Source organism: Typopeltis vanoorti, chromosome 1 (assembly GCF_054136105.1).
Source record: "Typopeltis vanoorti isolate ZY-2024b chromosome 1, IOZ_Tvanoo_1.0, whole genome shotgun sequence".
In the NCBI taxonomy this organism is placed as follows: Eukaryota; Metazoa; Arthropoda; class Arachnida; order Uropygi; family Thelyphonidae; genus Typopeltis; species Typopeltis vanoorti.
In genome coordinates, this window is record NC_143549.1 from 146,301,979 (window position 1) to 146,329,373 (window position 27,395).

Consider the following 27,395-nt stretch of genomic DNA (forward strand, 5'->3'; position numbering starts at 1 on the left):
GAAGTCGATGATCACGATGTCTTCCGGAGTAGGCGGCTAAGTACGTCCGCTACGGAATGCAATGCAAGACAATTTATGAGATGATTCGAGGAAACGGAACAACAACATCTTTAAGTCACATGTCCGCCAAATTGTAAACTAGTTAGGAAACATGCATGATATTATTCGTGACGACGTGCAGTGCTGCAGTGTTTTGCTTGTGTTCACAATGCAAAATGCACGACACTTTTTTTTTAACTTCAATGGAAAATGAGGAATGTATTTCGTTTGACACATCGTTTTACAGGAGAAGGGACGTGGATTCATCCCTTTATTCCCTAAAGAGGTCATCCGCACATTAGATACTCATTCACATCCATAAGCAAGCTCCACTTCTACGGATGCCAGCTTGTCCACTCCCCTATCTTGTATATACGAAATTTTTCATCAGTTCATAATCTGTAACATCTTCTCATATCAGAAAGAGTGGTGATATGGATCTCTATCATATCACCCGTCTTTCTCTTGTTTACCAGTGTCTACAGTTCACAGTCTGTTCTACTCTCAATCTGTTTTAATAATCTACATTCGATAATCCCGATATCGCTTTGTTACTCTTCTTTCCACCCTGTCCACAGCTTCCTTATCCCCTCCGAACCCAGGAGACTAAATCTGCGCATGATAATCCAGGCGCGATCGTACGAAGGCCTTGTAAAGAGCAAAATGACTTCCTTATCAATGTTCATTTTGACATCCCAGTTATCCTCTTAGTTGTATTTGCAGTTTTACTATGTTACCTTTAAACTTCGATTTCTCCAGTCCACCATTAGTCCAAGATTCTAGCCTCATCAGTTTGTTGGAGCATAATCCCGCCAATATAATATACTGTTGGAAATCTCATCAGCCAAAGTGAATAACTTTACACTTACTAACATTGAACAGACAGACACTATTTTTGTCCACTCTTCAGATTATTCAAATCATTCTATAAGTGCTGGATATCAGTAGCGTCTTTATTGCCCTGCTTATCTTTGCATCGTCAGCAAACAATCGAATATCTCCCGTCTGATCCTTCCTAATATAACTAATGTACAGATTGAACAAGCACGACTGATCACTTTAGATATACGTATGACAGATTCACACCCTCGTATACCACTTTCTAATAACTGTCCGGCAACCATCCACTTATCCAAATAAAGAGTTATTCCAGCCCCATATTCTCCGCTTGATTCAATAGCCTTATTGAAAAAAAGTTGAATACTCGGCAGTGGTGTTTTAACAAATGTCTTAGCAAAGTCCAACGGTATCACAGTGTATCCATTTCTATTACGGTATCCATCTCAGCCGAAACACTGTTGTTATATTGTTATAAAATATGAGAAGAGTGCTAAAGCATGATCCCCCCCCCCCTTTAGTAAACCCATTCTATTCCTTGCAGAGTATAGCTTGTCTGTCAACCAATTTCTATATGCAAGTTCTTACCAATTTCTTTAAACTCTTCGCTACCACTCCAGAGATACTGATAGGTCGGTAGTTACACACACCAGTTTTTGTACCACACTTGTATGGCTCTGCATTGCCGATCTGATATCCTGCTCTGTTATTATTCTTGCAACTTGGAAGTATCTCCACGACCAAGTTGAATCCATGGAAAAATCAGTCGTAAAATCAGAACACACCGTCCGTATCTTGTTATAATCCGATCATCGCTCATATGTACATAATTTTCTCAGTGGTGAATACAGATTCCGTGAAACCGTTACATGCAAATATCAATTTTGGCTTAATTACACTGATTTGGTTTATCTTCACGAAGCAACAGACCCAAACCCAAGCTGCACACACTACAAGAACATATATTTATCTGTCACCCTCCTCGTCTGTTCCTAATTATCGGGAGCCTAATTAATCGCGTTTAATTATATTTTAATTACTTCCACCAATATACGCCCGAGATGATTTATTGGAACAAAAAAAAGTGGGACAAGCCCATGTAATGACACAGCTAATTGGATGTAAGTGATAATTAAAAGTAATTCCCGGCTATTTGTTATGAGGCTATTGGACGTTAAGAAGATAAGGAAGTGCGAAGATGAAATTTCAACACTCATTAGCGTGCCTTATGAATAACAAAGTTTGTTGTAGAAAACGTCACATAATAGGAACCCCCTATAGCAATAATATCACAATACATCTTCGGTTGAATCTTTGACACCGTAAGTAGAAATGGAACTTTAAGAATGATTGATTAGTCATCAAGTATGAATGATAAAAATTGATTAATGAGATGTTTCAGAGAAATTCAAATTTCTTTCCGAAACTTGTCATTAATCAGAGAAGCAAAATGATAAAGAGAAGCGTCAGTTTTTTCTACAAAGAAAAACCACTTGACAGTCTACAAAACCTCGAAAATAGCTCCCAATCACTTAATTACTCCACTCATAGTTCATCTTTATCGAAAACAGAAATTTTATTCATTAATTAATTATTCACAGCAATACTCCATTAATCTATTGCTATATTCTGTTCATGATATGCCTACCAATCACGTCTAGATATAAATAAATACAAGTATAAATAATTTCATAAAAAAAAAAAAAGAAGAAGTGCCAAAATTCACCACTAGAGGCGTTGTAAACATCAAGAGCATGGAATTTGTATATTACACAACTCGGCAGGTAGGGTTTAAAAAGATGGACGCGAGATTTTTTTCCCTTTATTCTCGTTGTTAATACTGTCCGCAGTGATGGCACTGACCTCATGAAGCTGTATTGGAATAATGTTGCTGCACTCCGCGAATTTCGTCGCCTGGACGAACGTCGACGAGGCCCACTATCTGCATATGCTCTGCGACGAATAATTAGTCGTTATGAAGAAATGGGATCATTGGGAGTTAGACGTGGCACAGGTCGCAAACCAATCAGTTTACAATGAAGTGAACTGATTGGTTCACTTCATTGTGAACGAATTGTGGCAACTTCATTCACAATGAAGTGAATGAAGTTGCTACTGCCGTTATGCCATGAATAACAGCGTTTGTTCCTGCAGTGCACGTGATGAATCAAGACACAATACAACTGTCTGGAAAATTCTACGGTAGCTCCGCATTTCTACCCATTCAAGATAATCCTGACACAGGAGTTGCACTCACAGGAAAGTCGACTAACATTCGCTTTAACATTCCTCGCTCGAGTGGAGTTGGACGCTGCGTGACCATGGATGATTTTGTGTTGAGATGAGTCTCACTTTCACCTGAACGGAGCTGGAATATTCACAATTGTCAGGTATGGATTACCCAAAACCCGCATGTAATCCAACAAATTCCTTTCCATTCACCCAAAGTTACTGTTTAGTGCGGGTTTACAGCTTCGTTTATCATTGGACCATTCTTCTTTGAGGACATTCACCAATCGGGTCCTGCTCAGTTACTGCCGAGAGGTATCGCGATATGATAAACAATTTTGTTGTGCCACAGCTACAGCAGCGCCTGTGCATGGATTCAGTCATTTTCATGCAGGATAGGTCCCCTCCACACATCGGTCGATCCGTACAGAAGGTTCTTCGAGAACATTTCACGGAAACCAGCATGATCCATCGTGCGTTTCCCACTGCATCGCTGGCTCATTCACTTCATCTGACCCTCTGTGACCTCTGGCTCTGAAAGATTTCCTCAAAGACAGGTTTAATGGAATCATCCTGACAACTTGTCAGTGCTGAAAGACAGCATAGCACAGCATCCGCGCAACATCACTCCCTACTAGCTGCGTTCTGCCATTGAACACATTGTACAAAGGATGCAGTTTATAGCATACCGGGAAGAGCAGTACGTTGAAGAGTACAGCCCATGAATGCATAATGGAAATGAATAAAAACGTGTTGTCTATGCTTGTGTCGCTTTTCGCCTTCTTACACACACACACACAGAAAAATTGCTACCATTCGATACATCATACAGCCCACCGCCTCTGGTTGTGAATTTTGCAATCCCCCCCCTCAGATATCGCTTCCACATGACGTGTATCCTTGGAAAGTTTCCCTTAATCGTATTTCATTTGTTCCGGCGAACAATCATCCTTTAATTCTAACAAAGTTGACACGGTCTCTGACAGCCATAATACGCTAATATGCACTAATACATGTTAATAACACATCTTGGAAACCTGATTAACTGCCTTATCAGATCATCAATCAGACACCAAATTACTTGGCCGTGACCAGTGAGTCCAACAAGCAAGGGAAATTAAAAACTGAGAAAATTCCCTCTTCCAAATATTTATATAAACTAAGAGGACACTTTTAATCAAAAATTCACGTTTTTTGATTAAATATAATAACTGAACCTTTAATTTGTTTTAGATTTCAAATGTTAAAACAGCAAAACTGTTGAAGTTAAAGAATGAGCTTTGAAACATGCGACGTTAACAATTTCTTCTTTCCATTTCCTATACGACCTAAAATAAGTATACCAACGATAATATTTTCTTCTAAAATAGACGAAAGTACTGTAGGACATTAAAAAGATGTCACTCTTAATTTGGCACTTTGTTATTTCAGTAGACGTCGACACAGTTCGGTTGAGAAGAACTGGATTTTATTATAATCATTTTACAAAACCAACAGTAAGAACGGATTTCCAACTGAAAATCCATCCCAATGTTACTTTCGAAGCCCAATTGAAAAGTCTAACCAGCCTTTGTTAACGCAATCAGTTGGCTTTAATTTACTGGGTATGATTTCAGGATTGTAAAAGCAGTGCTGCGGGATGATCTTCTCTTTATAGACGAGGAAAATGATCAAATTTCCATTTCTTGCAGAGATTATCTAGAAGAAAGTTTATTATATTAATATATTAACAATCTGTTTCCTGTCAAATTGAATTTTCTTATTTTATATACTTAAGAAGAAATATATACTTAAATAAAAAATAACTTTTAGCGAGAAAAATCAAGGACAACAACAACAATACAATCAGTCATCAATGAATTGCTTAAAAAAAAAATCATTACTTCCAAGAGGAATCCTGCAAATCATATTCAGGTGATTTGCAAAACTCGGAGAAACTGCAATAGATTCAGCTATCGTATTGCTGATAGCGTATCATAGTTTACCTAGAAAGTCATAAAGATTATTAAGAAGGATATGAAATGAAACAAGCCATATAAACACATGGGGCGTATTGCCTTACCGGCGTATCTCTTCTTTTTTTACATGTCACCATTTCCAAACGTTGGGACAGTTGATCCTTATTCTCTTTGAATAATGATCGTCTGAATCTCAATAAAATGACGATGAATGCGAATACTGCGAAATTTTATGCATAAGCTAATTGCAGCAAATGTAATGTCTATTAAGTTTCTTTATCTTTCGCATCGTCAATATTTAAGCATCTCCATGCTCGTTAAATCAGCGGAGGAAACGATTATTGACTGTGGAAACCATTAAATCACTCCTTTTAAAGAAAATTAAGATAATTACTGTTAAAGCCTCAGGAGACCATCACGGCTCATAACTGCAAATCCGAAAAATGAGTGGCGACTGAATTCGTAGGTGGTTGATTTATACAAGCTGCGTCATGTCAAACTTTCGTAACTTTTGCTTAAAGGGGTCTACTGAGATAGATGGGAAATGCACGTGCAACACGTAAGGAGTGGAAGTTTTTTTCCTTTTTTTTTTTAAAAAAAAAAAAAAGTCACCTGAAGGGATCTACTTGAAGTTTATTCCATTTCAAGTACGTGCGACAGCAGTGAGAAGCTGCAACTACTGTCACAGGAGGCTAATACTAAACGCAAGCTTCTAGTATTACTACTACCCAGCTTTTGATTCATTATTTAGATAAAATAATAAGTGATGTGGCAGAAATGAGGCGAAAGTTAACCTGTACAAGCATAAATTTGAATAATCATGCTGTTTAAAGTAGTAGAAAATTCCATTTTTTTTTTTTTTTTGAACTGACTGAAATATTTTGAAGGGATTAAATATCAAATAAAATAAATGGACCGTAAATTAATTTGAATTGAATGCTCTATGCTCAACTTAGCCTGGGATTTTTAAGGAAGCTTCAGATACCACACTAAATAGAACACAGTTGTACGATACCTGATTAGATCTTGGGAACTGTATAGAATAGGCCTTTAGGAAAACAGTGGAGAAGCAGTATGTAAAAACATCCTTCTGTAGTGAAGGAGAAAGTCCAGTTTACGAAGCCAAAGAGTTTATGCATGTGATAAGTTGTTCAGTTCGAGATTTTTCTGTTAATGTCCACATACGGATGAGGATATTTTCTTAACAGAAGAGCTCGAAGTTACAAATAAATAAGTAAAAAAAAAGAAGAAAGAAAATCGAAATCGATTATTATTTTGAAGATTTGGAAATGAATGTTAAGATTCAGTTGAACGGATTTTTTTCCTTTCAATAAATGATTCTTGTTTTTCCTAAAAAGTTTTCAGATTTTGAAGAAAGCAAAAATGTCGGCAGTACTATTGAAATAATTTTATGTTCTTTGGTGAGATGCCTCTTTCGTCTATATAAATTTAGTCATAGTAGGTCACTCATAATTCTTCATAATTTTACCTGTCTGTGACCCGTCTAAGTTATTGCATTTTTTGTAACCTGTGCCAGCTTATTTCCTTACATTTTCAAGATCAGTTCTTCTCTATCTCTGCCTAAACTTAAATAAACTTAAATAGCAATGAATATTCCCCTCTTAAACTCTCAAAATAATTCCAACTTACTTTGTAGCATAAATTGTCCAAGCAGACCAATGAAGTATGGCAAAATTGTTCTCAAGGTTTATGGATTTATTTTGCCGTTTTCTACTCAACAAGGAACTTGGTTTCAAGGGATCAGACGACATTTTCGGTATCTTATGCCCATCAGAAATGTGATACTCAAGGAACCCTAAAATTTTGGGGTTCCAAATAATTTTAGAAATCTCAAATTTTTTTTATGCAGATCGTTCGGTATCGATGATCCTCTTTGGGTGGAAAGACTTAGTTTCGAATTCCATGTACCCAAAGAACTTTGAGGAACTTTTCAACATAAGATAAGTAAGCTGCTCTCATACCGAAATGCAGAATTTCCATCCAACAAAACAAACAAATCAGCCGGAGAGCACAGTTAACATACATAATAAATTGGCCTCATGGCCTTAGCAGCTTCGGCTGTTATTCCAAAAAATCCAACTCAAGGTGGCATCAGTGTATTAAATTAAGCAAAAGAGTATAAACTCACGATTTGATATCCATTAGAAAATTAAATGTGCAATCCAACTCGACTATTTTAAGTACATTTCTGTAAAAAAACAATTCATAAATTAATGATAGTAGTGGTTATTTATATAGTGGTTGTTATAGTGGTTTCATTAAAAAGATTTTAAACACTGCTAAATATAAAAAGAAACCTGCTACATTAATTTCAGTGTAATATTATGGTACAGTTATTAACTGAAATTACAAAAATAGAAATAAATTAAATTAATTTTAAAATAAAAATAACATCTAAATAAATTTATTTAGAATTTTTGTTAAATTTGTTAAGAAGGAAGATAGGAGTCTGATATTCGATGAAAATTGTGACGTTATTTAAGAATGACATCTTATGGAAGAGGTGCGATCCTCAATCACGTGACAGTAGCCTTTAATGCTTGGAGATAGTTCGAATGACATAGTTACATCGTAACTGTTTCCAAACATTAACTGGCTTTTAGATACATTTTTATCATTAGATTATTCAATCTTTTAAAAAAAACATGGAGAAACGTAATTGTATAACTGAGTTATGAAATTTAAATTCTCTAAGAAATAGATCAATTAACTAATGAATTAAATTACTCAATTGCATTTAAACAATACGCGGCGCGCGCAATCATGAGAGAGATGGACAGATTAAACAAAAGTAATAAAAAAAACATTTTTATTGCTATTTTTTACTTACGTCATATGATCCTCGTATAGCATAGTTAAATTATAGTGTCAGGTCAGAGCAATTCGATATGCTACTTTAATAACAGTGGTTTTCTGACTTTTTTATATCCCAAATCTCCCTACTAAAATATTTGTTCCGCAACCCCTATATTTTCGTTAATAACCGCCTCTCATTGCTTGAGTGTAAAACGTTGATAATAATACGAAACACTTATTTGATGGTGCACTTAGAATAGAGTCGAAACCCGCATGGGAAGGGACCTTCAAGCTTTTAAAAGGTATCCAAGTGGGGAGGGGGGAAAATTAGCTATTATGATTTTTTTTTTTAGAACCCCTTGGAGATTCCTCAAAAACCCTTAGGGATTTATAGGCCAGACGTTGGAAAATACAGTTCTCATGCAATTCTATATATTATATGAACGTACTAAAAAAAAAAAATATATGGTCCCCCTTCTCGATCCTGAGTCTCCCTTATCCTTACATTTAGGGAACGGGAGCAAGGGTAGCTGGTAGCAGAGAGCAATGATTTTCCACGCTACAAAATGGGGAATACAAACGAAACGAGCCAACCGGCCGTATTCTCTCCTGGGATCTCTTCAAAAGTCAGATAAAAAGAGTCGGGTTCCGAGAGTAGAAAGAGAAATGGGCTTGGGAGAGCGACAGCGTGCGAAAGTAACTCCATTACAGACACCAAATCTGCTCCAGTTATTAAGTTTCTTTAAAAGTAATCCAACTGGGAAACACTTTTCATTCATCGAACATTCCTTCTTTGAGTTTGCCTTGATGTTAGTGTTCTTCCAATATTTTAACGGATCAAGACTTTAAAATGCAAGTTTTAAAACTTATTTATATCATTGTGTTATCTGATAATAAATATGGTTTAATTCGCCGGCAAAAGCGAAGAAGTATTTTAGTTTAAATATTTATTTCATTTTTAAAGAAGTCATTGTTCTAAATTTATCTCTTTTTTTTTTGTGATATAATTTATCACATATTTGGAAAATCGTGGAGCATTTTTATTTATTTATTTATTTGAACTAGACAAGTACATTTCGTTAGGAGGGCAATAACTGATAACTATATAAGTTTCTTGTACAATCATCATCGTAACATTTCAGAAGTGATCCAAAATCAATAATAGAACAGCAGTAGTTTCACAATGGAAAAATACATTATATAATTCATTTTAATTTCGATTTTATTGTTTTATTTTTATTATTATTATTAATAGACAATAGTTTATTATATTTCGACGAATTTATAGGTATACACGTATAAGCAATATTACTACATTTTAATACAAAGATAATACTAAATCTGCAAATTGAAAAATAACGCTGTGCTTATGAAATTAAAGTCTTCATAAGACTCCTTCAAATTAAGATGAATTAGCTGGGAGCGTATACTAGATTTGCTTCAGGGAAAATCGACCCCCCCCCACACACACACAGAACACATATATACAGAATGGATAGATTTCGATTGGCTTTTGTGCTCTTCGCTGTTTCATTATATCATCATCATCATCATCGTGCGTATCAAGGATTTAGGCCTAGCATGGCCTGTTCCGGCCTTAGAAGTCATCGTTGAATCTTTTAAGAGGACGTCCTGGTTTTCTTTTTCCTAATGGCTTGTACTTTAAGGCTTGTTTTGGTAATCTTTCTGTTTTCATTCTTTGAACATGTTCCATATATGTTTATATTTTTTAAAATTTTCTATTACTGATTCTTAGTTTAATTCTTTCATAATTTCTTCGTCGTTTCTTTTGTGATCAAATAGAGTATACTTTGCAGTTTTTGTCATAAACTTCATTTCTGCTGTTATTAATCTTCGTTTGTCTTTTTGTTTTATTGTCCAGATTTCGCTTCCATATATTAAGACTGGTAAGGCTAATGTATTGTATACTTTTAGCCTGGTTTGTTTTTGAACTAGGTTTGGTTTAAATATAGAGTTAATTACACCTGTTATTTTTAAATATTTTGCTATTTCATTATAATATGCTGCAAATGTTGCAATGTCACTTGGACGCTGCTTCTTCCATCACCACGCGAGATATAGTTTGGTAAACATGGCACTAACAAATGGTCAGATCAGTGGTACGAGGGAGTTGGCACAATATAATTATGAATTCCTAAAAAAAAGATCGTAATATCGACCATACATCCCTACTTCTGACGGATCTGTGACAAACAATGTGGTTCCCTTGACTACGATATAATCTATCTTCTTCTCTTTCTTACTATTTTTCATGCACACTTACATGATATTTAAACGGACGAACTCGACTTTGTCCTAAGGAACATTTAAGCATCACATGAATTCATATATCAAAATCATATGATTCATATGAATCATTAAAGAGGTTGGTCAATACTGTCGATGGTGTATGTTTGATGAATCACATATGATGAAGATTTATGGATGAGGAAGACACTCTCTGAAACAATAGAGAGAGAGAGAGAGATGGATATCCTCCGGCGTGTTGTTCGGCTTCGTTACGTTGTCTGGTTCTTCCAAAATCGTTGCACTAGATTTCCATTGACTAGTTTCATATCCTGGCTGGAAAATCTGATCTGGTGCTAAAAACAAGAAGTAACAAACTTTTTTTTTTTTTTTCGTTAAAAAGATCAAAGGTTGCTCGTAAGATTCTCGCATAGATCTCACATAGACCAAAGAGCCTGAAGAAGATGATTCGTAGTTTATAGAAAACACCACCAGATGTCGTCTCTAAGCAATGTACATTGCTCGAACTCTAGAGGGTGGCTCAACATCAGAATTTTTTTTTTTTAAAATGCTATCTTTAATTTGGTGCTATTTTCTTTTTATCATCTTCGTTTGAACTGACTTCACTGATTAATTTTAATAACCATACTTTATAAGACCTCTAAACTATTAATGAACCATAATACTTGCCCTTGCTATGCTCACTTCGTTTGCTTCCTCAACTGCCACATATCCGTAATATGACTTTAAATTTTTATCTAGCATTTTTATCATTTCTGTTTTTTGTTGTCCATCTTTTCTGTGTTGGCTTAAATTGGCTTGATGGTCTCGATTACTACTCCTTGCTAACACGAGGCACCTATCTGCTGATCTCATCTAAACCACTGAGAATGGTCAGGCGACAAAGTTAAAGCATTAGTCCGTATTTTCTAACGAAGGAAGCAAAGTTGAGGTTTTAAAAAAAATATGAGTACAGTATGCTGTACCTATCTGAAGGCATACCCAGTATTTGCATCGCTCAGTAATGCCTTCAGATGGCTTCGCTTGCCATGAATTATCTGAAGGCATTTTCTAAGCAATAATAAATCCCTAATAAAAAAAAAAAATACATGGTCCTTGGAATTTGTTTCTTAATTATAGCATCTCAACCCGATGATTATACAAGTTAAACTATCACGGGCAAAAATTTTAGGCCACACATTAGTTGGCCGTCCTCATTGCTGAAAAATATCAGGTTTTATTAAGCCTTCAATATGCTTCAGTTAATTCTTCACTTTGTGTTTAAGTTATATTGGAAAACATACGCAGTTTTCTGCAGATGGATAATTAATTGGGTGCTCGATGTTTATTTCTGCTATGATATAAACTGCACTTTACGCCGTAAATGGCTCGCAGAGTAATACAAACAAAGTGCCGCCAAAAATACAGACAGAACAAAAAGCAGCAACCGAACAATAAACAGGATCGCGCAGCCATAGATAAACAGATCTCAAAGGTCTCAATGAAATAAACACAGTCATAATTGAAAGGGAAACAAATTTGATTTTAAATTCAGTTGAATGCTGTTATCAACACAAATGCGCAGTAGTTTCATGAACATAGTTTGGCACCATTTCAGCCCAGAAAAAAATACAAGCATATGCAGTCGAATTACTCATTCTCCTCATATTCGGATACAGCCAATGACCAACACAAGAAAATAAATAAATCAAAATAAAATATGTTGACAATTTACTTTGCGTATCAAACCTTTCTGTCGGTTGAGTTTATAGACTGTATTGGCGTCTTCAAATAGAAACAATGTTGCTAAAATTAGTGATAAAAAATGCTCAACTGGTATGAATGGGTGTTTCTGGAAACCCCCCCCTCCTTTTAATCCAAACCTTTCAACGTGTAAGTTTCACATTTTTCAACTTCAGACCGCAATTTCAAATGATACTTCAGACTATTTAATTATAAAAATAGAACAATAATTTAATAATAAACTCACCAAACATGCGTCTATTTGCCGAAGAAATACTTCTAGTCTTAGATTAAACTATACAGTTTTGCGCTGTGTGCACGTTTATCAGACAAATGTTAGACGATTTCAAATAAAAATAAACAGAAACCCTTCATCGGTGTGCATTTAATACGTAAAATGCAAATTGGATCGATATGGTAAATGAACAAAGAAATTATTACGAATTTAAATGTAATAGACGCTGATATATCAAGCATAGAATTTTGGTCAAAAAGAATATTTTCTTCCTTAATATCGTAAAACAGAACGTTTTATTTTTATAAGCAGAATATTTTTCATATTTCTAGTGTAATTTTATTTATCGAATGATGATGACGATGTACTTGAAAATTGAACTTCTCATAAATAGAGAAATGGGGGGAGAGTCATTTCTTTATTCGAGAGGACAAGAAAAAAAAAAAAAATGCTTACTAGAAAGATCATCCAAAATGATGATGAGCAATCCTAACATACTCGTGGAGAGTCTATGGTGCAAAGAGACATTAAAAACGTTTTTAAAAAATACATGTGTAAAAATTGTTATTTAAGATGGTTTGGAAAAGAATTAGAATATGGGAGTGAAAAGAAATAAGCTGAAAGTAGTACTAAGTTAAAGCTTTTACTACTGAGATAATAATTAGATTTACGATTATCTGGGTGCTAAAAATCTGCAATTTTAAACATTCCTGAAGAGTCTGACAATTAAAACAAAATGGCTTCTCATGAACTACGTGAATCTAACATAACTGGAGGAAACAGAGTAGTTGATACATAACTTTAGAAAAAAAAATCCATAATTGCATATTTCTTTTCTTTTCTTGTCACAGGACCAAAACCACCCTTCGAATAATGTCTTTCCCACTGTAATCAATACTTCACCTACTGACTGCGCGAGCACACAAAACAGCGATCACAAAAGGGCACTCTGTCGTCAAATAACACCGATTTTCCCTCTGAAATTTCGCGTCCAGTTTGCTCCCAAAAACGTGCCGCCTCTAGTATTATAATAATCTCTTTTTCGTAGACAACCACCAGCCGAACAGGGCGGAGCATCCGCCTCAGTTTGTACGTTTGACGCCGTGCGAAGCGCAGCTTCTGGGTGATAATAGCCTGCCGACCAATCGCGTTTCCGAGAGGTTCTTCCGCTCAAGGGCGGTCGGTTGTCGGGGCTGTACTTGATTATAAAGGAATCATCATTTGTTACAGTCAGTCTCGCGCTAGTAGACGGACTTCGTGCTGTCGGCTGGGCAAACGGTAGGACAGTCGAATAATCCGCAGTCGGAGAGGGGCAAACCTGCTGGTGTCGTGAATGAGGCGAAAACCTTCTGTCCGCTGCTGAGCGCGCGGATCGATCTTGTTCCGAGAGTTTCGTTACGTTTTTCTTACCTCATTTCTACGTTTGATTTTTTTTTTCTTTTTTAATTTCTTTATTGGTTCCTCGCGAGAATGAGTTATCACACGCGCGGTTCGTGCCAGCGGTTAGCAACCGTAACATAGCGCGTGGTGCGAACACCTGTTAATACGATGTCAACTGCCGTAGAGACCTGTACGGCATCAGTTGCACTGCGTTAGTTACTCTCGCCAGTATCGTGTTTTAACCCAGCGTGTATCTACTTTGCTGTTGTGATTGTGTTTTTTTTTTTTTTTTGAAGTTATGGAGTGCGGTATAGAAACGGCCGTTGAAGTGACTAGCCGATCGGTTTCAGCATCGGAACTTGACCTTGGCAGGGACTCCACTTCACCTGCGACGAATTCGAGTCCGGCTTCGCTGTCCCCGCCACCCTCCCAGCGTGTGAACAAACCGAAACTGTCGTTCAGCATCAGTCGGCTTCTGGGTGATGAACAAAAAGAAGCAAAAAAAGCCGAGGACTTTTATGAAGATCCCTTGTGCCGACAGTGTGACGGAGTACGTGGAAACTGTGCGAACTTGGCAACGGCTACGTCAATGGGGTGCTGCACAACTATCACTCAACAGTATCTGTCTGACTTAAAGACTTCGTTACCTGGGATGATGCCTATCTACGACCCTTTGCATAGCGGAGGTCACGGGACTGTAATAAGAGTGCCAGCGCATCGTCCGGCTCCTGTTCCATACCCTGCTGCTTTTCCCTGGCTTAGCCCTACAGCCCAAGGCTTAGTGAAAGACCGGATTCCAAGTAAGTCTTTTTTTTTTTTTTTTAATGAATTTAGTACTGTAGAAGGATGATTTCAAACACACACAAAAGGACTTCTTTTACATGCTGAAAATGTCAACTTCGTTGTTTAAAAAATAATATGATCTCAGACTGGAACGTTTTCCGCTACTTGAGACACAACCATTCATCAGTTACTATTAATATTTCATAGATGAAATATCAATGACAAGTTAGACAGCCAGAATTACTATTCTGCATTGTCATTATTATTATTATTATTATTATTATTATTATTATTATTATTATTATCATCATCATTCAAATTTCAGAATCGGCAAAATATCCAATAAAGATGCCGATTTTATTATAATAAATTCTTTGTTGAAAGTATTTATCGATTTCAACGCTTCATCTGATTTTCAAAAAGGACATTTCCACAATTTGTATGCAAAACTGGAGAGAGTTATATTTTTTTTCTTTCCCAAAATGTCCACAAGCATATTTCAGATCAAAATTGTACATAAAATTACATTTTAAGGATATTTTAGAGAATAACTTCTAAGTTAAAAAATAATGAAATTTAAATTTACGCTGTCATTCTTTAATAATAATTATTATTATTACGAAACAAAAAAGAGAAGAAAAAAAACATAAATAACTATGGTAATGAAGCGAAATTCGAATATCCATTCAAAGATATGCTAATATCATGATAAAATTTATTGTCGACATCTTTATGCTGATATACGGATACACGAAAAAAAAAATCGTTTTGTTGTTCAGGTGTGTGTAAGTTTTCGAAACAGACAGATGGAATAATGCTATTATTCCATTTAATAATAATAATAATAATAATAATACATCCGATTATAAACATAACAATTACGAATTCCAATTGTTTGTTTGAGACTTGGGGAAAGAAAATATCAAATATATTTCACTAATTAAACTAATGTAGGATAATCAGTAACAATTCTTATTCTTCTTAGTCTAAGGAGCTGAAATCATCCCTGTGTTCCAATGTTTCTTGAACAGGAATAGAATCGAACCGACATTACTATTTCGCTACTTTGATGCAAAGTAGCGAAATTCAATTATCAATAGAGAATCAGGCATCAATATTTTGAAATGTTGCAGTTGGCAGTTCACCGGTTAGTAAGCTGTCTCAATTTTTGATCATGTTTTCTTAGTGTGATTGCATGTAATTGAATAAAGTATTTTTTTTCCCCTTAGCTTCTTCTTTCTGCCACTCCATTCGAACGTTAAATGTAACATATACTATGTGACAGGATTTATAGTCCCAGATTTGCTTCCCGCAAAACAATCAAACGTCCGAAAGAGCTATAAATTATGTGAAGGCCTCAAAGTAATCATGGAAATTTGTAATCTTATTTATATAAATTTCAGTGAAAAAAATAAAATAAAAATAATGTATGGGGGGGGGTAAACAAGGTGATTTTCTCTATCCCATTTCTTATCTTTGCCTTAAATTAGGGCTTTTTAATCTAATCCGCATTGTCTACCGTGTGTTTGTTTATCAATTGCGTGTATTCACCTGGCCTGTCTATCAAATTGTAGGATACCCCCCCCCCTCACTTTAGCTTTCTTATGAGATCTGGAAAACTGGCTAAAGAGGCTTATTACTTTTTCTGTTTGTAAGGAGAAAAGGAGCCGTCCTAAATAAAATTTTCCGATGTGAGAATGAAATAAGCGAGAGTCAAGTTAAGAGCAGAATAATTCTTATCCTTGAAAACTCTTCAATCTAAGAGCTTCATACCAAGCTGACCATTTCAGCTGAGTGGAGTGATGGCATTGTTACTGCCACTTCGCTATATTTTGAATTCTGATAAATCTAAAACTGCACTGTTTTAGATTTATCATCTGGTTATGTCTTATTTTTCGTTCATTAATTAGCGCTTTTTTTATGAAAGGAATGCACAAATCACGCGACATATTTTAGGTCTGTTTGGTGTTTGACAGATGAGGAAATGACCTGTCAGTAGCACATGCACACACTTTTTTTTTGGTCGCTTTGCACATGTAAAGGGAAATACTTGTACTCTTTAACATAAACATAATGAATAAAGGACAATATCGGATGCCTGTTTCAGTGTTAAAATATTTTCATTAATTTCTGTTAAGTACCCTCATTAAGATGAGCAAATTGGTGGAACATTTGACAACAGTAGAATGTCAATAACATTTCCCCCCTTCCCCTCATGTCCTAAATGGGTTACGTTGATTGTTCCTTGTGCAGTATAATTATTTACAGTAATAAATATTTATTTCCTTGATTTGTAGAGATTTTACTTCTGTTTTAATTTACTTATAAAATCCTGGTTGTAATATTCGATAAACATTATTGAAACTTGTTATGTTACGGCGCAATATAAACATAGTATGTTTGCCTTATCGTTCTTTCCTGTGGGAACGCTTATAATTTAATTTCCCACACAAATAAAACTGGCACGCGTCGACTTGCTCACGCAAAAGACGTGTGTTTGTGTGTATGTGCTTTCATTCTGTGATTTGCATTCTTTGTTTTTTCTTGAAGTAACATGAGAAACGTTGCACACACAACGTTTCACATGCGGTAATGATTATCTTTACGTTTTGTATTGAGTTAGTTACCTAAAATCTGTTTAGCATGTCAATGTTTATAAGCAAAGTCTAAACTAGAAATGAAAACTATATTTTCTTTGTTTTAAAAGCAATATTTCCTTTTAAATCATGTTGGTTTTTACATTACACTACTTACAAGAAATAGCAGCAAAATAATGTTCCTAACTAAATGATATATCAATTTTAAAATGAAAATTTATTACAAAAGACTCGGACATATTATTATTATTACACAATAGCTCCGTATCGTCCCTACGATCAGTCTTCTTTGATATGACATAGTCCACCGTCTGCATCACGCCGTCGACTACACGGTATTTTTTTCTTGTTAATTGCGTGTGTTCTAAGGCCAGTTTGTCTTATTTGCAGAAAGGAAAATGCAGAAATAAAACTACCTTTGTTATGAAACTAACAAACTTATCTTAAATTTATTTATTTATTATTATTATTATTTTAATTTAGCGTATAATAACACAACGGCTATGAGGCGTATGCAGGTAGGTATGGCACGGTCTTTTGAAACTAGTTTATTGCTATGAGTTGTAATTTTGTTTATAAATCGCGTGTTCTCTAGCCTGTTTGCCTGTATACACTGGATGAAAAATCCTGACTGTATGAGATCGGTTAATTCATCTCCAATTGGGAAAAAAAAAAAAAAAAAAAAAAAAAAAGCTCATATAAAAATATTTTCTCATCAACAAGAATCGAACCCGGGTCTTTCCACTGGAACACGCAATGGCGTTGTTCTTCCAGTTGCTTTATGGAGGCGCTAATTTTAATTTAAAATAATAAAAATAAAAATGTAAACATTCATGAAAATGAATCGAACCCGGATCTTTTTCATTCGAAGGGTGCATATGATTCTTCACTGCAATACGGAGGTGTCAAGCATATTAAAGCAACTGTTAGTAATAATTAAACAGTTTACTGTTTATAGGAAATTCCCTGCTTTTAATAATGGCCAGTATAGTTTTTCCTATAGCATTGTTTTTCTATGACTCAGCAATCGTTAGATGATTTTCATTTCATAACAATGAAATTTTTTCATTGTGTGTCACAACTTTACTTACGGAGACCTGATGTAGCATTAAAATCTCGTTTCTTGTCTAGATCAGCACAGTTCTCGACTCGTCCGCCTCTAATATCTCACAGTACAGGGTTATAGTAGGTGTGCATGAGTAGGATTTACATTAATCCACAAATGTTGAAAAAATTATAGGGCTTGTTATTTTATTTTTTATTTTTTAAAATTTTTTTTAAGAAAGTCAAGAAATTTAAAAGCGTATTTGACTGATTTAGTCAATCCCACCTCTTATGACAAAGTGGATATCATGACTGAATAGTGTACGAGTATATTATAATTTCAGTTTGAAAATTACATTAATCAAAGTACCCGTATGTGCACATCCATTTTAGTCCAAGCTGCTGGGGTTATTGATATTATTTGTTGATCTCTGAAAATCATTACAGCATTACAATGGTTCTGCGCATGGCATTCGGTATAACTTGTTCGCGACATATTTGTCATCATATCAACTTGTGATCTGCCATGATTACATCTGATCCATAAATGAAGCCAGTTTTGTCTCGGAATATTATAGTGATCCGGGGGAGTGTCTTTGTTAGCTCATGACGTCATATATGATAATTATTTTAATATTCCAGTTCGTGATTTTGCATACTGAAAAGTCACCGAAACATTAGTGTTCTACAATCTAAAAATGCCTTGTCATTCTTGGAAATCAGGAAATGTCGGTGATGTAGTATAACTCCAAACCCTCTTCCCTATGTAAGATAGTCCTCAGACAGATATAATTCATTCAGATGAGTCTGGAGTGTTTGTGTGAGGGGGGGGGGGTAACAAGTAGGATCACTTTCTCATACAGTGCATTCTCCTGCTATGATTTTCACAATTAGAGTTCTATAAGCTTTTTTTATTTATTTTTTATATGATAACTATTGTTTTAATATTATTCTTATTTAATATTATTCGTTCTTAAGATTATATTCTAATTGAATATAATCTTGAATTTAGATGGATGTATTTCGACGCCTCCGTTAATGATGATAAGATTAAAGCAGCCTCCACATCAGAACTGAAAGCCGGCATTTTCTCAACTGCTTCAATTATGGTTGTAACGTAAATTCTTCAGTATCACGCATGCTCATCTGGAGAGATGTTAGATATTATGCATATGTTAATGAGAAAACATGTCCAGAATAAGTTTTTGCAACTGGTAAAGAAAATCCGATACCACACCAACATGATATTATGATGATAATAATATTGATCGTGATGATGATAATTCCATTTCAGTTTCTTGTATAAATATTTCTGATTTTCAATGAAAACCCTGCAGTTGAAAACATCAAGTATTGTTGCAACTCAAGCGTAGAATGACATTGGACATCCTTCATATAGAAGCAATCATGACATTTGTTGTAATAAACACGTTCTTCTTCCCTGGAATCGCTTGATTGAATTTTTCAAAAAAAAAAGTGGGCAGTCTTAATAGGACAATAAGCGCCCTCTGACGGCTAAGGAGAACGTTTGAAGTTACGTTGTAAAACTAATGTCAAAATCTTTCAACCGTGTAGGATGCCCATGGGAAGAGAGGGAAACTTTGAGTGGGGATTGGGGGGGTTCTGGTTCGTCGAATCACCAGGGAAATTAACACCAGGTGATGGTTGCGCCTTTCACCTGCTACATGAATGTAGCTTTTGAAAATGTTAAGTGCTCGATTACTCACAGATCATAGTTAGGAATACAAATACTTGATAAGGAAGAGCGATGTGAAATAAGTTACGGAAGGGCACCGAGCAATCAGTTACGGTGGATAACCTCTGCGCACTCCGCTCTTCGGTTACACTAAAAGAGAGGTGTGTTAAGTGCAGTGGGAGGAGTGCTGAATGTCGTGTGTGTGTGGACTAACTTTATATGACCTGAAACGTAATAATGCTAAGCATAGACTTTTGAAAGTAATGTGCTGTTCGAAATAAGGCAGTTTTATAACGATTTGGTGAAGCTATTCACATATTCTCTCTCTATCTCTCTCTCTCTCGGCATTCTGGTCCATCTGGAACTCCAAGCTACTTCAGGCTTCCGATAAGTATGGTGATTTCCCGTTGTAAAATGAAAATCACCTGTCATCGAAATTGTCAAGATTATGAACATATATACATTTCTAAATTTTGATTTTCATCTTTTTAAATGCTGTTTTATTCGATCACCTTATATTCACAAAAGAAACAAATTCTAAAGTTCAATCAAACAAATGCCTTTCCTGTCCACACGTGTCCTCTAGCACTTTCTAGCCGCATGGTCCTGACCTTGCACTTCAAATACTGAATATGAAATCAACCTTAGAACTGCAACTTAACTGGTCCTAAGAAATATTTGTTTATTTATTAATTTATTTAACATTTATTTTTGCATAGTCTCCAAACCTTGCTCAAGAGATCAAACATGGACCTTTTCCAAGTCACTTCAGGTCTCCAATAAGCGGGAAAGTGGTCTCACACTGAGCAATGGAATTTATCTTCCACCTAAAGACAATCACAAACATCCATGCCCACGGTGGGTCGAATCCACAGCCTGTTGGTTTGAAAATGGATACATGTTACTCGCTTGGTCAACCAGGCCGGTAATGTTACTATTTTCTGTGGCCGTTGCATTTTATCGTATGCTCCATCCTATTTGTCCACTCTTGCGCATGCGCAGCTTCTCAACACTACTAAAAATGATTTTCTCTTAAAAAAATTTCATTATTTAATTTTTAAGACAATTTAAAACAATAATACCTTGCAATCCGTACTTATATTATACATATTCGTTTTAGTTTCATTGCCTGGTCTGCAACTATCTGAAATGATCCAGTGTTTGTTTGTTTGTTTATTAATTAGTCGATGATGATGACGATGAGTCCTCAGCAGAAAAACCAACAAGATGATTCGATGTTGAAAGTTCGAATTATATTCACATACAAGAATTTGTCATTCTTTTAAAGATAAGTTTGACTTTTCAGTTAAATCTAAAGGTAATTAATTAATATTTGTTCTGTTAACCGGAACTTCAGCAAGTAATAATTTCTTACCGTAATTTGGCTTTTCATCCAGAAGCTATGAATTTGAATCCTACCATGGTGTGGATGTTGATGAATATCTTTAGGTATTAGATGATATTCATTTTATGGTGTAAGATCGCCATTTGTTTATTTGAGATCTAAAGTGGCTTAAAAATATTCTGCGTTTGATCTCTATGGCAGGTTTATCTAATCCTTAACATACATGTGATATAATGCCGTAGATTTAGTCTTTGTTGTGCGAGATTATCATACAAAATAAATCATAATAATTATATTATTAAAAAAAACACGAGGTGTCATGTATAATTCAATGTACATAAGTATACCAGTGAGCAATATTTGAATTCGATCTCTGTGACTGTGAAAAGAAGAGAATGGCATTGGGAGTTAAATAAGGGATAGTGGCGTTGTGTATAGATGGAGGATTAAATAAAGTAGATCGTGGATTATGTCAAATAGAGTACAAAAGCGATGAACACTTTACACTCCACACAATCCTTGGGGATTTCTTGGTGATGTGGAAATGGTGGAGAGGATTCAGAGGTGGGTTACGAAAATTGTTGCAGACCTGTGGGATGTCTCCTACGAGGATAGATTGAAGGTCTGTGGGCTTCAAAAACTAGTTGATAGACGTATGAGAGGAGATATGATAGAGGCATATAAATTATTAAAAGGATTTTATAGGATTGATACCAATAACCTTTTTAAGACCAGTGCTAAAAAGGAGAGAACGAGTGGTCATCCACGGAGATTGTGTAAGAGTGTGGTTAACAAAGGTGTTAGGAGTATATTTTTTGCTTGGAGGGTTGTAAATGAGTGGAATGCGTTACCAGAGGTGGTTGTGAATGCTTCGTCTGTGAACGAGTTTAAGGAGAAGTATGATAGTGTTAATAACGGTTAGTATGTCAATTTTGGGTCTCCCGCGATGAGTTCCATGGAGGCACCTTATATAATAATAATAATAATAATAATAATAATCTAATTCTTGGACTCTTTGAGGTGTAAGGTAATAATAAGGTTTCCTTTGAGAAGAATGTGATGTTATACATAATTTTATACGGATGACCAATACTAATATAGCTTTTTTACGTATAAACCTAAAATTCAATAATTTTTCCGATTCAAAAATCACATCATACTTTTAAGTCTTCCAGAACATGTTATGGTTACATTATGACCCAAACAGCAGTCAAGTGCTCCAAACAGTAAGTTTTGAAATATAAATGAGAAAATCATAAATATTTCCACAATGGGTATGTGTGATTACGAAGTAATGGGTATGTGTGATTACGAAGTAATGGTTATGCCTGATGTTGTTAGAAGTTGATGGTTTCAAGTTGTTGGTGGGGGATGGTTGGAGAGAGAGAGAGAGGTTGGTCTCTCTGTGACTATCAGCTTTAAGAAAGTATCTGCTTAACTTCTTTTTGCATTCTAACAGATCTCATATGGAGGTGACAAGGTTTTTCTTCCCCAAAACTCATCAGGTTTTTCATCAGAAAATCCAAAAAGCAACAATCCTTTATATTTTCATGTCTTCTTTTACATCCGAATTCATTTGGCTTGCTTTCATAAGGCTATGCTGTGTCTAACTTTAAAGAATGTAATGTAACTACTCTAAATTTTCAACTACGTTCATAAAAAAGTTCATAAGTGAGCTGGAGGAATCTCTTTTTGCAGCCTTAATTAGAACCTATCGGATTATTAATTTAAATAGACAAAATAAGATTGTTTAAAAAATAATTGGTTGGCCAGTGCAATATAATAAAATAATACTATAAAAAAAAAGAAAGAAAAGGCATTGAATACTCCCACTGGTTTTTCTTAAAGATAAGCTTTTTTAATCAAAATGCGATGTGACGTAGGCTGTGGAACATCAGTTACCCTACTTACCCATCTTCACTCGGTATTCGATCCTCACACACCGTAAGCTATTCTTTTTCTTCGATAAGCACGGTGCATAGCAATTCACGAAAAGGGAAGGTCTCTCCACTGCGTATCTCGTGTGCCCCCATACCGCGGTAATGATCGCGGTAAGTGTTAATGGGCAGAAGATGATGGAAAACATCGCAAGCTGCGTGCATGTCTCATAAAGGCCGCGTATCGGAGTCGTTTCAGCACGTTTTAGAACCCTTCCGTAGATGGAAGACATGCATTCGACTAACTCACGGGGGGGGGGGGTGATCTGTTAAGTTGTGTGATCTTGGTGGCTTCTGTAAACAAAAGCCAGCTGTCTCTTTTTACGCACCGCTACTGTATGGGAGATTTAATCTTTAGCCTGTCTGTTGTCTAATACTGCTCCTCAAAAGAAATGGGTACAAAAAAGTATTCCAGAACGTATATTTTGAGAATTGAACATAAGGTGTGCCTTAGAAGCTTTCACGTAAAATATTTTGATTATATTAGCATAATCCTAATTTAATCATATATTATTGTATATACTTAAGCATAAACCCTTATTATTATTTTTGGTTTGTTCTCTTGGAGGCAGATGGAATACTGTTTATTCTTTCAGTCATACCTGGAAACGTTTAATTCACTGAAGGTACACGTTGCACACACGAATGAAAATGCGCCTTTGTTTCTTTATTTAGAGCATACGCTTCTTCGCTAATTGTTGCCCATTAGAGCAATAAAATGAATTAACATGCGAATGACTAAACTAGATCCATTCAGATTATAATTAAACAATGAAACAGTGCATAATAAATATGAGAAATAACAACACTGATGCAAATCGTGCTAAATTCAGCAGATTTCAAATAATGAAGAATTCTGTACTACGCATGCGCAACGCGATAAGTCCGTGTTGCCCTTGGAGATGAGTAGGGATTAACATCCTTGAATCCAGTCTTAGCTTATATTGGATTCATGTTTTCACCTGCACAGTTCGTATTAATTATTAAAGCGTCGATATCATATATGATTAGATAATTCATGTTTATATAAGTCCGTGTTTATTTGAATTTAAAATTATATAATGCATTACCATTAATTGGTCCTTAATAGCTATCATTCATCACTCATTGAACGACTGTTTCTCATAACTATTCACTTCAAGCTGAAAGAGAATTCCATTAACACTTCATAGGGAACACAACGCTCATATTTAACTGCTCATCGTACTAGCATTCTTTTCCAATAGAGGTTACAATCCTAGCAGTATACTCAGCAGTGAGTATACTGTTTTCCTTTGTCATTATAAACTCAACAACTCTGAAGTTCAGTCCTTTCCTAATGATCTTTGACATCGTTATTATAACTCATTTTACCCTCGAGTTACTTTAACTTATTGGGGGAAGAACTTGCGGACATTCTTCCTCTTTTGTTATTTGCCAAGCGTCACAATACACTATTGTTTTACAGAATAGACTGTTTTTCTCTAGAGTTTGTTTGATCTTCCAGAACTGTCCTCACTTAATCGCACTTTCAGCCAGCATTTTCCTGGTTGTAAATAACATCCGGAAGAGATGTTCTGATATCAACTTAATGCATTTTTCTTGCTTACGGTAGTTTAGACGTACGCAAGACGTTTGGATTCCTCTTCTCAGTGGAAAGGATGCCCGTTGGTAAAGGTTCCAAATGCGGCAGCACTACCGCAGTTGAAAGAGACAGCAACATATTGAATCCCTAGGATTCAATATGCTGCTGATGTCGATGAATTAGATTCTTTATTGTTTGATTTAACACTTAAAGCTAAACATATTGTGATCTTAATTCTTCTTCTTAACATATATTTTTGCTCAATATATTTATGTCAGAATGCACCTTTGTTCTTGCTCCTCCTTTCCTCTATGCGCGCGCGTAGAGCCTTGCTTTCATACGGACATTAACTTATTCTATTTATTTATTCATTTACCAGAGTCCTCCTTAGATCGACGGCATTAATGGATCTAATGACGATGATCATTTTACTCATTGATATTTATCGAGCATTCTTTGGACTTGGGTTGTTACTCGCTCATAAGATTACAGCTATCAACAATACCTGAAGTTGCCCTACGGCTTCCATCAGCCTTGATGCTATTTAAGAGGGAAGGTCCACAGAAGAACACTTTGACTCTAGACACTTTTTAAAGGTTCTAACGCTACATTTATTGAAGCCTTTTTACCATCATAGCGGTAACTCTTCGCCCATTAAGGATAATGTGCGAACTTTGTTAGCAAACCTGAAAGATAGTTCAGGAAAATCATTGCTCGTTCTTGCATATCTTGATTCAGACCAAGGAAGAGAAAGCTGTGGTTTTTCTAGTAATTATTTTATACCACGTGATTTATTGCATTCATCGGAAATTATTACTATTAATTTTATACGTTTTACTATTAAAAAAACTTGGAATAGATGTTCAGCGATGCTTTTTAACCATGCTAGTCTCAGGTGTTGAAAATTGCCGACGGTGAATAACATGCTTCTTCCATTGTTATTCTTATAATCCCAGTTCACGTGTTTTTTTTTTGTTTTTTTTCCTCTTTTATATGTCACTGATAATTATTCCGGTTTTCTGTAAGGGTTGTGCGTGACAGAGCGAATCATTCTTACAACAGCTAGGGTTTCCTCAGACAGTAATGATTTGACTACTGGCATCTTCATGACATTTTTTAAAATTATTCTCTAGATTCCGAATTTAAGTTCTTTTAAAATACTCTTAAAATTGAGATAGATCCCAATTTACTTTTATGGGTTCTACGAAAATTTTAAATTACAGGATGAGGGAGGAGAGAATGATTCAGAGGTTCGTTTATTACCGGAAATTACGAAATAATTTCATTTGTTTTTGTATAAAATGTCATATTTAGGATAATAAAAACAAGGGAAAAAAAGGTGTTTCTGCTGTTTAGTTTTACGCCGAAATACTTAGGATCACAGGCTAGCGTATTACATCTGTCAATTGCGTGTATTCTCCGACAGATTTGTCAGTTTTGCGAAGGTGGTTAAATTTAAAAAAAAATCAAAGTTTCTGGGAGGAAGATTCTTCTCTCTTCCATTTGAAATCGACTCATCATTCCATTATTCCTACAACATTACAGCCAAAGAGCACACGTCTTTTTTCTGATAGCGTGCCGTGAAAGTAAAGGATATAGTAATAACTATATTTTAAAATATTTATATTTAAAAAGAACAGTATTTTGATCACTATGAACTTTTAAAACGCAGCTCAAAAGTTCATAGAGATTAAAATACTGATTTAAAATAAATTTAATAATAATTTAAAGTATTTGGCATTTCGCAAGAAAAATCTTGCTTTATTTTCACTTATCCCAGATTATAATAGTCAGATCTACGGACAATATCGACTTTCTCTTCACTCGATTAAATTATCTTCTAGCCTTTCCTGGAAAACATTTACGGATCACATCTTGCATCCCTGCAGCCTCCAAAAAACTTGATATTCTTGTCCATACAAGACAGTAACCCTCGCCTTCCCAACTGCTAACATTGTATAAATGCCATATCCATCGAAGCTTAGAATACCTTTTTTAGTACACATCGCTACTGGCATCTTCACGACATTTTTAAAAATTATTCCCTAAATTCCGAATTTAAGTTCTTTAAAATACTCTTAAAATTCAGATAGATTCCAATGTACTGAAATTATGAGATAATTCCTTTTTTTTTTGTATAAAATATCATATATTTATGATAATAAAAACAAGGGAAAAAGGTGTTTCATATTCTTATTGCACATTTAAGTTGTGTAATAAAAACTTCCCTTAAATGCTTGCTGATTGGTAGAAAAGAATAATCTGATTAACAGGTGACAATTTTCTTTCCCTGTCACAGACTCGCTCCTCCCACTCTCGGCGACTGTTTCTGTCTTAGATTTTTCTATAAGTATTTTCAGAAGTGCTGTTCTGTTGAACTGGTCGCTAACTCTTCACTCCTTTCTATTAAGATAGTAAAAAAAAAAAAAGAAGCAGCTAGAGGTTCATCATCGATGCACAATTCAGCTTCAAGCCCACTGAACTAACTTGTCTTCCTTCCTTCCCATTTATCTGTTCTTCAGAAAAGTCTTCGTCACACTATTTTCCTTGAGGATTACAACCTCTCCCTAGCTTTCAATGAAACATCACTGTGATCCTTCCTTCTTGTCAACCAGTCGTCGACAATAGCGCTAACATGCTGCAGGTTTTGCATCTTCTCATGGGATTACAGTTTTATTTATTTTTTTCTTTCGGTCAAAATCCTTGAATTTCAGATTTTGTAACTCGCATGTTTCACCTTTTACCTTGATGAATGAAAATTCATAAAGTCGGACATATAATTATTATTTACATGGTTCAGTATCTGTATTGAGTACTATCTGCAATAAATGTCCTCCTAAAATACATGAAATTGCTTCTTCTGTTGTGATTGCTATGTAGATGCACTTTCGTAACCATGCCTTAACACTTGTCGACTTCTTTTTGTCTGTCCGTATGCAACAAA

General features: G+C 35.3%; 1 protein-coding gene across 1 annotated transcript in view; it reads left to right on the forward strand.

Moving 5' to 3' along the window:
* The first annotated feature begins 13,353 nt into the window (after positions 1–13,353).
* The window catches only part of LOC150110518 (T-cell leukemia homeobox protein 3-like), an 84,129-nt gene continuing 70,087 nt past the window's right edge, over positions 13,354–27,395 (forward strand). Inside the window, exon 1 of the mRNA XM_090394422.1 lies at positions 13,354–14,285. Coding sequence (XP_090250548.1) covers positions 13,784–14,285 — 502 coding nt within the window. The 5' untranslated portion in view covers positions 13,354–13,783. The remainder of the gene's footprint in view (positions 14,286–27,395) is intronic.